The sequence below is a fragment of the Bos grunniens genome, chromosome X, assembly GCF_055505025.1.
Source record: "Bos grunniens cultivar Pamir isolate PY7600 chromosome X, Bosgru_T2T1.0, whole genome shotgun sequence".
Taxonomy (NCBI): domain Eukaryota; kingdom Metazoa; phylum Chordata; class Mammalia; order Artiodactyla; family Bovidae; genus Bos; species Bos grunniens.
The window spans coordinates 76,885,576-76,900,474 of record NC_141194.1 but is presented as its reverse complement, the minus strand read 5'-3'; the positions used below and the strand labels follow the sequence as shown (position 1 = coordinate 76,900,474).

At 36.7% G+C, this 14,899-nt stretch overlaps 1 protein-coding gene across 11 annotated transcripts in view; it reads left to right on the top strand.

The window, feature by feature from the left end:
* The window catches only part of CHM (CHM Rab escort protein), a 249,703-nt gene that overhangs the window by 168,837 nt on the left and 65,967 nt on the right, over window positions 1-14,899 (top strand). For all 11 annotated transcript variants that reach the window (XM_086387482.1, XM_086387481.1, XM_086387486.1 and 8 more), the window contains 2 exons: window positions 10,035-10,139; window positions 11,885-11,948. In XM_086387482.1, coding sequence (XP_086243608.1) covers window positions 10,035-10,139; window positions 11,885-11,948 — 169 coding nt within the window. The remainder of the gene's footprint in view (window positions 1-10,034; window positions 10,140-11,884; window positions 11,949-14,899) is intronic.

Below are 14,899 nucleotides of genomic sequence, written 5' to 3'. Positions count from 1 at the left end.
TTTCTTTTTTTTATTTCTGGGCTTTACATTTAAACATAAATGGGCTAACTGCATCAAATTTTAGGAGCTGTTTAAATTGCTATGTATTTTTCTTTTTCTAAGTATTTACTGATCCATATCTCTTGTATGACTGTTTTTAGGGATACATAAAGAAGTAGTATTGTTCAGGTCATAAAATACCTTAATATCTGGACCTAGAATCTTAAAAATATAAAATTTAAGCTGTTTTTTTCATTTTACAATAATTTTATATAGTCCAAGTAGCATAAAGTGTTAATTTCTCATAGGCCAGCTATAGTGTCATAACTAGTATTTTGAGATATGGTAGAGAACAAATTCAACTAGAATATGTAATATTTAGACAAGGAAAGTAATTATTTAGTATAAGATAAAATAGACATATGGTTTAAATGCATATAATTATCTTTAGCACTTTAACAGAAAGGTACTACATAAGTGAAACATTAATAATCTACAGTGAAAAATCTACCCCACAGGCCCGAGATATATTGATATGTGAGGGCTCTCTGGAGGTTCATGACGGAATAGTTTTCTTTATGATTCTTAGAGTCATTTTCCCTTATGCATTCATTTTGAAGCATGAGTATGTATCCATGATGGAAAGCTAGATAATGAATTGCTTGTTTGGTGCTTATTTACTTAGATCCTTTTACGTTTTGGAGGCCTCATTCCAGTCCTACATGTTACTCTTAGTGACATGAAGAATTCGCATGGCTCGTGATTGTTGTTTTTCTTAAAGGATCTGTTAGGACAGTAAAAAGCATCTGTTGCACTAAAGGCTGCATTTACCTTAACTTTGACTTAGTTTTTATTACAAACTCTAAATAGAGGAACTCTTCTTTGTGGTCTGCTGCAGATCTTGGACTGCAACAGATAGCTGAGGGCTCAGGCTCTAAAGACCAAAGTTTGGTAGTTTTCAAATTTTAATGTGTCTGTAAATCACTAGGTAATAGGTAAACATGTAAAACAAAATGCCCATTTCTGTGCCTCATGCTGGCAGAGTAAAATTGGATAATATGCTTAGAGTGAAGCCAGGAAATTGGCAATTTTAAGGAACACCTCCAGCTGAATATTATGTAGGTACTCCTTAGATGAAACTTAGAAACACTTATCTGTAAGGTAAAATTCAAGATTTAGCCACTGGTACTATGTTCCATGATGGACTAGGCACTCTAGGTCTTAATTCATTTCTTTTTTATCTGTGTAGAAAGATCTTAAACATAATAATTATTCTTTAACAACTCTTAAGGCATGCAATGGTCAGGTAACCCTGGAGTAAAAGGAGACCTGGAACTCTGTCATTGCCATGAGGGACAGTGGGCAAGTCACTTGTCTCTGGGCCAGTTCCTTTGGCTATGAATTAGATGGACTCTGTGGTAGATTTTGGGTCTCCTCCCAGATATGACATGCTTTAGTTGAGTTACTGAAAGTACTTAAAAAGTACTTAGTTTTTCCTTAGCACTTAGAAATAAATTATCTTAAAATGTTTTATATGCCCAAATATAGTCCATTCTCACATATTTGTAATCTTCAGTCCAGTGAAAAATTTAAAAAAATGTTAGAACAGGTTGTATGTGTCTACTTTAATGAATATAAATGAAATTGCAAAATGGCTACTTACACTGTTTATTATTACTTTACTAGAATGTCAGTTTTCCAATGAATATCTTTTTATTGTCCATCTTGGGGTGTTTAAGATATAGCCATTTTGTATTCTGTGTATGATTCTCATATTGGAAAACTTATTCCAAGCCATAAATATTTATTTCCTTAATAGTGGGACAGTTAAAAATTTGACCTGCATTTATAATATTCATGATATGTACAGTATTCTCACTACTAAATTGCGTAAGTGATCTTTAAAAAGTTTCTTTATAAGAGACAACCAGTACTTCAAAACTGTAAATTCATACCTTCACTAAAAATCCATTGTATCAAGTCGAAGAGTCTCTATAAGCATCTAAAGCAAGTATTGACTGAAGTTGACTCAGGCTAATTTATCTTTCACAAATACTATTACTTTGTCATTCAAAATCCAATAATTGAGAGACCTACCAGTAATAGATATTTTGTCAGGATTTGAATATAAATGAGGGATAATTTTTTGAGGGAAAAACCTTGAGTTTATATTTGGGCATATCCAGCATACATTTCTTTTTAAGCAATCCAGGTTGACTCAAACAATTGTTTATTCTGAGTTTTATAGGCTTATTAATCAAGGAATTTGCAAACGTTTGCATTTGTCTCCTTATGGTTTTAGATTGTCTTGTCTCCCCTATTTTCTTGTATGGAACACTTGGCATCCTCTTTCCTCTTTGGTGTGGTTAAGAGCTACCCATGCTTCAGTTGCTTAGACCTCATGCTTAGACCTCAGAGGTCTAAGTTTATTTCCTGATCCCACAGACTAGATCAGAACCCTCTGCCAGGCCCACAACTCAGGTCCCCTCATATGATTGTAAATTCTCTATAAGAAAAGGCAGGATCTCACTGCTGTAGTATCCCCAGAATCAAGGCAGGTTCCTGTCATCCATTATACTCAATAGATTTAAGTTTAAAAAAATGAATATTAAAAATTGATGATAGCTTTATTGTGCTTTTCTTTTAACCTTTCATTGAGGAAAGCAAATAGAAGCATAAATGATCAAAGCACTGAGTTTAGCGTGGTGATTATACATCAAAGTGTTGTACAAACTTTGAGAGGAGAAATATGGAATATATAACTAAATCCATACTTACTTTGAGCTATATCTTATTTTTCATTTTTGTTTAATGTACTCTCCTGAGATCCACTTTGACTGTGCTCTCTTGGCTATGTTATCCTTGACTCTGCTTTCTTAATTTTCAGAGGACATATATATCAGGAGTTCTTTTCTATACACTCTCATTAAATTCTAATACTGAAGCCCTCTGTTGACTGTTTTTGGAAATACTGAATGCTGTTGTTGAGCAGCTTTCTTTTCCTTTGTAGGAATGCTGACCATGTAAAACTCTTGTAAATTTGATTTCACCATTTAGCAATGCAGTATTTGATATTAGCATAGGGTATGGATGACCTTGGCCAGACATGTCTGTAACCAATAGTCAGAATCTAATTACTTCAGCTAATGTTCTTGTGAACTTCAGCTGTCTCACTTACTAGATTTCCTGCTATTACTATTTCTTGGAGATATCTTTTTTTTTTTTTTCTTATGTCAGGAATAACTGTACCTTTCCCAGGTATTTGGAAGTTAATAATGAATAGTATGTTAGACTCAGGGTGAGGTGACTGATTCTTAACACCATTTTTCATTAAATAAGAAAAGCACTGAATTTCATATTTTAGTATGTCCAATTTGCAAGATGGTAGTGGTAATATTCTAGATATTTAACCTCCACCAATCACATGCTAGTTGCTATGGGAATAAAGAGATGAATAAAACATGAATCTTGCCCTTGTGTATAAAGATTACAGGCTCTAAAGTCATGTAGGCCTAGATCTGTGTTCTGGCTTCCCCACTTACTAGTTGAGTGAACTTTAGCAAGTTGTTTAACCTCTCTTTGCTTCAGTTTCTTTATCTTGAAAGTGGGACACAACAGTACCTATCTCATTTGGTTATTATGAGTATGAATTGAACAGATAGTGTGTAGAATCCATATAGCAAGAGCTTAGTATCTGTTAGCTAATAGTAGTTTTTAATGTAATTGGATACTTTGGAATCCCATAGAGGAGATATATTGGGAAGATCCTTCTGTGCTATGCTAAGGAGTTCAGATTATAATTAATGGTATTTCAGATTATAATGTAGTTTTTTTAATTTTTTATTGAAGAATAATTTCTTTACAGAATTTTGTTGTTTTCTATCAAACCTCAACATGAATCAGCCATAGGTATACATATATCCCCTCCCTTTTGAACTTCCCTCCCCATCCCACCACTCTAGGTTGATACAGAGCCCCTGTTTGAGTTTCCTGAGTAGTACAGCAAATTCCCATTGGCTATCTATTTTACATATGGTAATATAATTATAAATGGGTGAATAACAAGATTAGATTTGTTACTTTTACATTCCATTTCTGTAATTAGAAGTGATTTGGAAGAAGCACTGCGATGGAAAGAGATTCTTTACCTGCTAAATCAGAGATTCTGTAATTTTTGTTTCTGTTTCTGCACTATACACATATATTGAATACTTCCATCATCCATCATGTATTCAGGCATCCATGCACAGTTGTCATCTGTGTGCCAGGCACTGGTGGTATAGCACATTACAAGACAATCATGGTCTTTGTTCTCATGGAGCTTAGAGTCTACTGGGGTACATTAAAGAACAAATAAATTAATTAGATAATTATACATTGAAATCTGTTCAATATGCAGATCTGGCTCTGTCCTTCCCTATGTAAAAAGCCTCAGTGATTTTATATCACTTCAGAATGACGCATGACCCCTTTAACATGACGCGTGAGACTCTGGGGTCTGACCTTTGCCTGCCTCTGTCAGTTCATCTGTCTTCTCTCCCTATTTGGTTCCTTGTATTTCTCTTACTTGCCTCTGTTCCCCTGCAAGTCCTGAGCTTCTCTTGAAATGTTCTTATTTGCTTGCTTTAACTGGTTTTAACTGCTTTAAGTTCAGTTCAGTTCAGTTGCTCAGTCGTGTCCGACTCTTTGCAACCCCATGAACTGCAGCACGCCAGGCCTCCCTGTCCATCACCAACTCCCGGAGTTCACTCAAACTCATGTCCATCGAGTCAGTGATGCCATCCAGCCATCTCATCCTCTGTCGTCCCCTTCTCCTCCTGCCCCCAATCCCTCCCAGTATCAGAGTCTTTTCCAATGAGTCAACTCTTCACATGAGTTTCAGCTTTAGCATCATTCCTTCCAAAGAAATCCCAGGGCTGATCTCCTTCAGAATGGACAGGTTGGATCTCCTTGCAGTCCAAGGGACTCCCAAGAGTATTCTCCAACACCACAGTTCAAAAGCATCAATTCTTCGGCGCTCAGCTTTCTTCACAGTCCAACTCTCACATCCATACATGACCACAGGAAAAACCATAGCGTTGACTAGATGGACCTTTGTTGGCAAAGTAATGTCTCTGCTTGTTGGTCATAACTTTCCTCCCAAGGAATAAGTGTCTTTTAATTTCATGGCTGCAGTCACCATCTGCAGTGATTTTGGAGCCCCAAAAAATAAAGTCTGACACTGTTTCCACTGTTTCCCCATCTATTTGCCATGAAGTGATGGGACCAGATGCCATGATCTTCGTTTTCTGAATGTTGAGCTTTAAGTCAACTTTTTCACTCTCCACTTTCACTTTCATCAAGAGGCTCCTCTTCACTTTCTGCCATAAGGGTGGTGTCATCTGCATATCTGAGGTTATTGATATTTCTCCTGGCAATCTTGATTCCAGCTTGTGCTTCTTCCAGCCCAGCGTTTCTCATAATGTACTCTGCATAGAAGTTAAATAAGCAGGGTGACACTATACAGCCTTGACGTACTCCTTTTCCTATTTGGAACCAGTCTGTTGTTCCGTGTCCAATTCTAACTGTTGCTTCCTGACCTGCAAATAGGTTTCTCAAGAGGTAGGTCAGGTGGTCTGGTATTCCCATCTCTTTCAGGATTTTCCACAGTTTATTGTGATCCACACAGTAAAAGGCTTTGGCATAGTCAATAAAGCAGAAATAGATGTTTTTCTGGAACTCTCTTGCTTTTTTGATGATCCAGCGGATGTTGGCAATTTGATCTCTGGTTCCTCTGCCTTTTCTAAAACAAAAGCAGCTGATGTATCACTTCCTGCAAAGAACATTCCCTAATACTCTGCTGTTCCCCCCACCACCAAGCTTTCACCTCTTAGAACAGTGCTTGGTACATGGTTGTATGCCACACACATATGGCATAAATATTATTTTTAACGAACTACCAGTGTGCTAACAATCCATTCATTGTCTTATTAGATTTAACAAGAGTCTAGGGCAGTGTCAGTGGAGATGTTGAGGAAAGGCTAGTTTCAAGAAGTCTTTATAAGGTGAAATCAAGATTGAGTAGCAGATTAGATGTGGGAAAAGAGATTTCTAATCTAAGGAAAGTCTAGTAACTGCTGGTCATGCCATTAACTGGGACTGGGATTCCAAGAAGGGAAGCAGGTGAGGAACTATGAAGAATTCAGGTATGGGGCATGCTAGGTTAAAAAGGCATTTGGAGTCTATCCAGAAAAAAAGTAGATAATAGTTAAAAATATGAATACAGAGCTTGGGATTGATTACAACAAAGAGCCATAGGTTTGGAGTTATAATCATGTTTGAGACTGTTGTAGTAGATATTTACCTAATAAAAATGAGTAATAGGTGTTTTGGAATGGTTTCATCAAAAAGGTGGCATTTGAAATAATATGTTTGAGAAAGCTTGAAAGGGCATAGTGAGCAGAGGTATTATTCTGTTTTCTTCAGTTACTGGGAATCTTCTAATTCCTTTAATTAATGTATTTTTCTTTTAATGATTTCATGTGTGATTTATGTATTCCTTATAAAAGTAATTGGGATATTAATCTGAAGATTATAGAGAATGGATACTTGTTTTAGTATTATTTTTATCTCCTGGACCAAATTCCAGATAAAGAGTTTTCATCTTGCTGATTCTTTTCTTTCTTACCTTAATTTTGCTATTTGTGCCCTCATGTTATTGAACCAAGGACTGTATAACTGTTGTAATATAGAAAGCTCAGCTCTAGAAATGTTCTGTGTGGCTTCACTGATTCTTATGATCAGCTTGGTTGTTGCGCCCTGTAACTGGGAACTCCTATCATGTTCCTCCTCAATTTACTATTTATGGGGCTCAGCAAGGTCCTCAACTAAATCCAGAATGCTGTTAATCTTTAATGGCTTCCTCAAGTTCATGTTGCAGGGGTGAACAGAGGCTATTTTAAGGTCTCATTTTGTTGTTTTCCGTTACTTGAATGTCATAATTTTTTATATTAATCTTTATAATACAAAGTCTAAGTCTAGGTCCCAAATCTATATTTCCTTCCTCATTTTTCTCCCAATTAGGCCTAATATATGACAGTAAGTATCTGAGGGGAAAACAAATCTTATCACTTACTTAAATGTGTCTTGGTTTGAACAGCTTTGCTCAGGCCTAGAGCCTTAGAACTTTAGCATGAGACTATCAGGTAAGTTGTATTGTTATCATCTATCTGGCTGACTAGGCATATATGACTGTCACCTCAATTTCTGCAGAAATCAGTGTTTTTTTCCTATAGCAATAATCTTGAATTTCCACCTAGGATAGCATAAAGATACAACAGTAGCTGTGACACACTCCATGGTGATTCTTCCCTGGGATTTGGGAGCTTATCAGAATCTCCAGGGGTACTTATAATTTGAAAAAGTCCCCCAGGTGTGATTCTGATTTGCTTCCTTCTCCTTCTCCTCCTCCTGTGAGAATCACTTTTTAATCCAGAAGCGTCAGCATAGATAGGCACATTTATTGGCATATTATCCTTGCATAGTTGAGCTCTCCAGTCTCCATACCCATCCTTCTGTTCTGAGTGATCCCCAGTAGTGTTAATACCATAACTTCTGAAATCACTGTCTGCCTTTTACCAAAGCTGTAGCTATCATGAAAGCAGCCCAGTTAGTATTTGGAAACCTACAAGCAAGGAGGTCTCCACAAGCTTCAGGGCTAGGTTTAATTATGCGGTTTACTTAAATGGGAGCCCTTTGCAAAGACTTAGATTGGAGTCCAAGGTTTACACTAACATCACTCCCTCTTCCAATTTGATTCCAACATTTTATGGTGAAAATATTAAACTCTACACCAACATGGAAAGAATTTCAGGGTGATCACCTGTATATCCACAACTTAGATTCTACAATTAACATTTCAACATGCTTGCTTAGTCATATGTCTACCCAAATACTTATCCCTCTGTTCACCTATTCACCGTTTCACAGTAACTTTCACAGTAAATTCCAGATAGCAATACAGTTTCCCCTAAATACTTCAGTATGCATATCATTAACTAGAGTTTAATATTTGTTTATAGCTTTTTCTTCTGATGTAAAATTTACATGTGGTAAAGTACCCAAATCTTAAGTGTTCATTACCTGAGTGTTGACAAATGATAAATCTGTATAACCTGAATCCTTGTCAAAATACAGAAGATTTTAACAGCCTCTTTTTTTCTGCCCAGATTATTCCCTCTTGACTTTCTATAGTCTCTGAGTTAAAGGTAAGAAAGAGGCTTGTCAGTGTTTCCAGGACAAATAGGGATTGAAGCTTCATGATGGATCAACAGATTTCTCTTTTTCCTTGCCAAAGTACCTTGTGTTTTAAATTGTGTATGAATGTTTTAAAACAGAAGACTTGAAGGAATTCTCTGGCAGTCCAGTGGTTAGGGTTTGCAGTTTTCACAGCAGGGGCCCTGGTTCGATCCCTGCTTGGGGAACTAAGATCTCACAAGCCACATGTCATGGTCCAGAAAAAGAAAAAAAAAAATTAATAAAAACATAAACCAGGAGACTAACTTGCCTTTCTGATTTTAAGTACTTATTTTTAAAATAGATATAAATACTTTAGTTAATTAAGTATTTTATAAAGCAGGAGCTCTAGTTTGATGAAATGTGAGGCGATATGCATAGAAATATAACTGAGGAAGAGAAAGGAAGTAGAAGTTATATGGGAAAAAATCACATAAATATTGATATATTTATTAATATGTAGTCAATTGATTAAAAATATATGTATCTAACATCACAAGATATAGTTTAGCCTGATGGCAGTGTCATGCCATTTATTTAAGAATATCAGCATATCATAATCTGCCTTTATTAAAATACGCATTAAATTCCTTTCACTATTGGTCTTGGGTATTTGTCATTTTACTGTTAATGCCTTTATGCCTGGCAAATAGCTCTTTTTAAAAAATAGCTCTTATTTAGGGTAGCATATTTTAATTTATGCTAATATATTTAAAATATGACATCAGTTTGAAATTACTTGTTTGCATTTTATGAGGAGTAACACATAAGTGTTTTTCAAATAAAATAATTCTAGTCTCAAAAGGAAAGCTATGACAAAGTAAATTGTGTTATTTCCATAATAAAAATATATAGGAAACATGCAGACATTTGCATATAGTTCCTGAAATATTGCATACTGTCTTTGTCAGTGCTGGTAAATCCATTTCAAGGATGTTGCCCTTAGTCCATTAGTTTGGATAATGAACCCTATAAAGTACATTTATAACTTGTGGCACTGCAAGGAGATGGATTCTAATATTCATCGTTTTATCTAGACACATTGAGAGAAGGTCAATGGAGGGTTCTATATGATTCATTGTCCCAACACATTTCAGATGACAGAGACCTGATAATGTCCATGCATAAGTGTTTTCTTTATTTGGAAACAGCACTTGAAAGAAATCTTTCTATGATCATCCTTTGAAGTAAAGTGGAAACAGATATTAAAAAAGCTCTATCCCTCCCCCCGTTTTTTTTGGTTTAAAACATTATCACACTTGTTGCAAAATAGCTATTCTTGAACAAAAGAGAAAGCGACACTTAACAGAAAAACAAGCCTTTAGTGGCTTTATTAGGCTGTAAATAGTGGCTTTATTAGGCTGTAAATAATATAACAAGATACTTAATCAACTTTTCCTCCCCCTTTTCTTAGATCTGTTAAGAAAAAAAAAAAAAAGCCTATTTTCTAAACAAAGAAAAATCTTCTATGTTCCTAAACATTAGAAAAGCTTATAGCATAATAGTTGTCCTAACTTTCCTCTTACTATTAATAGCATTCAAAATAAATATTTAAGTTCTAGTCCACACTTAATAGTTTAAAATAATTCAAAATAGCAACAAGAATATATATTCTGCAGTTTGGTTTAAGTTTTGTGTCAAAAATGTGTACTTGTGGGCAATTTTAAAATCTTCTCACAAATTAATTTTAGATTCAGGATTGGTAGCTAGCTGATTCTGTTTGTTTTCTTTATTATGTAATCATCAATGAAAACTTTTTTCTTTGCTTATCTTCTTTGTAGATGTAAAGCAATCATAGATCAGTATGGTCAGAGAATAATCTCTAAGCATTTCCTTGTGGAAGACAGTTATTTGTCTGAGAACACATGTGCACATGTGCAATACAGGTAAGGCACCCCTCCAGCCACTCTGCAAGGGAAGGTGAAACTTAGGGAAATTCATCTGTGTGGTTACATTGACAATTCTGTATGATTCTGTACTTCAAGTAAGATGCAAATGTATACCAAACAAAAGATATATTCAGTGTGTTACCACTGTTTTCTTATAAGGTCTGGTTTGAGGGGAATCTAGCCTAATGTTGACTCCATTGCATTAGCTGGGATCTGTCTGCAGGTCACACATCCTCCTTTGCTGAGCCAAGAAAAGATTAAAGCAGAACTTGACTTGGTTTGGGGAGGTGACACTTTTATCATGACTTAAATCTTTCAATGAAACTAGACCACTTTCTAACACCATACACAAAAATAAACTCAAAATGGATTAAAGATCTAAACGTAAGACCAGAAACTATAAAACTCCTAGAGGAGAACATAGGCAAAACACTCTCTGACATACATCACAGCAGGATCCTCTATGACCCACCTCCCAGAATATTGGAAATAAAAGCAAAAATAAACAAATGGGACCTAATTAACCTTAAAAGCTTCTGCACATCAAAGGAAACTATTAGCAAGGTGAAAAGACAGCCTTCAGAATGGGAGAAAATAATAGCAAATGAAGCAACTGACAAACAACTAATCTCAAAAATATACAAGCAACTCCTACAGCTCAACTCCAGAAAAATAAATGACCCAATCAAAAAATGGGCCAAAGAACTAAATAGACATTTCTCCAAAGAAGACATACAGATGGCTAACAAACACATGAAAAGATGCTCAACATCACTCATTATCAGAGAAATGCAAATCAAAACCACTGTGAGATACCATTTCACACCAGTCAGAATGGCTGCGATCCAAAAGTCTACAAATAATAAATGCTGGAGAGGGTGTGGAGAAAAGGGAACCCTCTTACACTGTTGGTGGGAATGCAAACTAGTACAGCCACTATGGAGAACAGTGTGGAGATTCCTTCAAAAACTGGAAATAGAACTGCCTTATGATCCAGCAATCCCACTGCTAGGCATACACACTGAGGAAACCAGAAGGGAAAGAGACACATGTACCCCAGTGTTCATCGCAACACTGTTTATAATAGCCAGGACATGGAAGCAACCTAGATGTCCATCATCAGATGAATGGGTAAGAAAGCTGTGGTACATATACACAATGGAGTATTACTCAGCCATTAAAAAGAATACATTTGAATTAGTTCTAATGAGGTGGATGAATCTGGAGCCTATTATACAGAGTGAAGTAAGGCAGAAGGAAAAACACCAATACAGTATACTAACGCATATATATGGAATTCAGAAAGATGGTAACAATAACCCGGTGTACGAGACAGCAAAAGAGACACTGATGTATAGAACAGTCTTATGGACTCTGTGGGAGAGGGAGAGGGTGGGAAGATTTGGGAGAATGACATTGAAACATGTAAAATATCATGTAAGAAACGAGTTGCCAGTCCAGGTTCGATGCACGATACTGGATGCTTGGGGCTAGTGCACTGGGACGACCCAGAGAGATGGTATGGGGAGGGAGGAGGGAGGAGGGTTCAGGATGGGGAGCACATGTATACCTGTGGTGGATTCATTTTGATATTTGGCAAAAGTAATACAATTATGTAAATTTTAAAAATAAAATAAAATTTAAAAAAAATCTTTCAAGCATACCTTATGGTGGTCATGTAGCTATATAAATGAGATTTATCCATGGAATCTGAGTCACTGATTAACTTTTCTGCATTACAGGCAGATCTCCAGGGCAATCTTGATTACAGATAGATCTGTTCTCAAAACAGATTCAGATCAACAGGTAATTCTAGTCCTGTACTCATTGGTAACATGTTGCTAACTTAATCTACATGGTAATATGTTGTAAATTAATACAGGTGAAATAAAACATTTTAAAAATATGTGCTAATAATATATTTAATGCATTTTAAAAATACATAATGGCAATTATGTAATACTTTTGGTTTCTTAAAGATTCCCTTCCAGTGGAACAACTAATTGCTCTTATGTAACAGATTTATTCTAGGAATATTGAAATCATCCTAGTTGTTTTTTTTTTTTTTTTTACAACTATGAAATTGAAATTATATTATTATGGGAAGAAAAGCATTTAGAAACATTTAAAAATCTTGGATAAGATGAGGATGATATGGTTAGGTAGCATCACTGACAGTGAACGTGAATTTGACCAAACTCTGGAAGATAGTGAAGGACAGGGAAGCCTGGCATGCTGCAGTCCATGGGGTTGCAAAGAGTTGGACACGACTTAGCAACTGAACAACAACAACAGCAAAAATCTTGAAGGAAAAGGCTTAATGGTAACCAGTCCTATAGCAGTGGTGGTAAGTTCAGTTAGGGGCCTCGTGTGAATGAGCATCAGCATGCATTTTCAATTCAGGCTTTCCTCATCACCATGGTTCATCTTGGTTCCCTCTTCCTCCTCATAACCACTGATGCTATCAGTGGAATCTTTATACCTGTGGTTTTTCCTTAATCTGAACACGTAAATTCCAAAAGAATGCCCCCTTCTCCTTCTGACACAGTTTACGGGACTGATAAAATCAGCTTACTCAGTAAGCATGAATGTCAGATCTAGCTTGAATGCTACTGCTTAAGATAGGTTCTGAAATTCCCTTAAGTTGGAAACTTTCTATTTTATTAAACAAATATGTTAGTTTTAAGTGTGAGTGCAAATTCTTTCATTTAATCATTCAACAGAGAGTGAGTACCTTTCACATGCCAGGCAGTGTGCTAGATTCTGAGGAGATATTGCCGACCATGATAGCATCTGTCCCCTCATAGCTTGCAGTCTGTAGGATAGAGATTGTCTTTTGTTGTTTAGTCGCTAAGTCATGTTCGAGTCTTTTTCGACCCCATGGACTATAGCCCACCAGGCTCCTCTGTCCAAGGGATTCTCCAGGCAAGACTACTGCAGTGGGTTGCCATGCCCTCCTCCAGGGGATCTTCCTGACCCAAGGATCAAACCTGTGTCTCCTGCTTGGCAAGCAGATTCTTTACCACTGATTACTCCTTAAGAAAAAGGGTGTAGATCCCTCAGGGGGAATGAGACAGGCTGAGACCTGGGACCCTTTGCCGCAGTGCTTGCACCTGGACACAACTCTTCTTGATCAGCAAAATACAGAGAGACTATATGGGACTAAACTGTGTTCATACACAGTTGGGACAATTTCTGGACCCAAAAGATATAAAGAAACCAAAAAACCCAACTGCCACTTTTGAAGAGCCTGGAGCAAACACAGAGTGTTGGGAGCAAAAGCAGGGTACTGAGTATGCCCCCTGCACACAACGAAACAGAGATGGACAAGCAAAACACCTAAGCCACTTTTCTGGCCACATCTCCTGCATTGCAGGTGGATTCATTACCACCGAGCCACCAGGGAAGCCTGCGGATACAGATACAGACAGATAAATAGGAAGGACAGTTCAGCACGGCAAGTGTGAACAAGAAGTTGTAAAATCGTAGCACTCATCATACTGTCGTATAATTGCCAGTTTACTTGTCTATCTCCCAGTAAACCATAAGCTTTGTGAATGGGTTGAAGAGTGACAGAGGCAGAAAAGTGAAGAGAGCAAAAAAGACACTTCTGTAGAAGCTAAGCTGGGAAGAGCAAGAGAGAGGACAGTGATCTCTGCTGAGGGATGTGGAAGTGAAGAGGGCATTTCTTTGAAGTGTTACAGTATATTTCAGCTGATGAGAATGGGGCCAGCAGAGGAGAGGTTGAAGATTCCCAGAAGAAAAGAAAGATAACTCATGCAGCAAGGTCCAGATAAAGGCTAGGGGAGATGGGATTCAGAGAATAGGTGAGAAACATTGTCCTTAGATGGGATATGTGACACTTTGAAATAAGAGGGTGAATGCATGAACACCTTGAGCTGCATGCACAAATTCTGGTAATTCATTTTTTATTTTTGTTCTGTGACAAATATTTTCTAATTTTCCTTTTTATGGCTTCTTAGATACACCCATCATTTAAAAATGGACATTTAATTTCCAAATACGTGTTTTGTAAATTTTATGTATTTATTCATTTATTTTTCGCTGTGCTGGGTCTTTGTTGCTGAATGTGGTCTTTCTCTAGTTGCAGTGAGTGAGGGCTACTGTCTAGTTTTGGTGCATGGGTTTTTCATTGCTGTGGCTTCTCTTGTTGTGGGCCACAGGCTCTAGGGTACAGGCTCAGTAGTTATGGTGCATGGGCTTAGTTATCCCTCAGCATGTGGAATCTTCCCAGACCAGGGATCGAACCTGTGTCCCCTGCATTGGCAGATGGATTCTTAACCACTGGACCACCAGGGAGGTCCTACATGGGTTTTTTTTAAGTATCTTTGATATTAATTTCTTATTTTGATATTAATTTCTCATTTATTCTCTGCTTTATATCTGCTTTATTCTCTGCAATCACCATGTGTGTTTTTTCAGTCTTCTAACTATTGAGGCTTTCAATGGCTAAGTTAAAAATCTCTCTTGGTAAATGTCACATTGTGCTTAAAAATATGTGGCTTATTTCCAAATATATTTTGATATTGATTTCTGGCCTATTTTCACAGTGATAAGAGAACAGACTCTGTGATTTTAATACCTTTAGACTATAAAATTTTTGCACCTTGTTTCATGTCCCTGGATATGTTCCAGTGTCTCCTAGTTTATAGTTTGAGGGAACTTGAATAGAATTTGTATCTTGCTGTTGTGTGAAAATTGTATAAATCTTAATTATGGTGAATTAGTTCATGGTG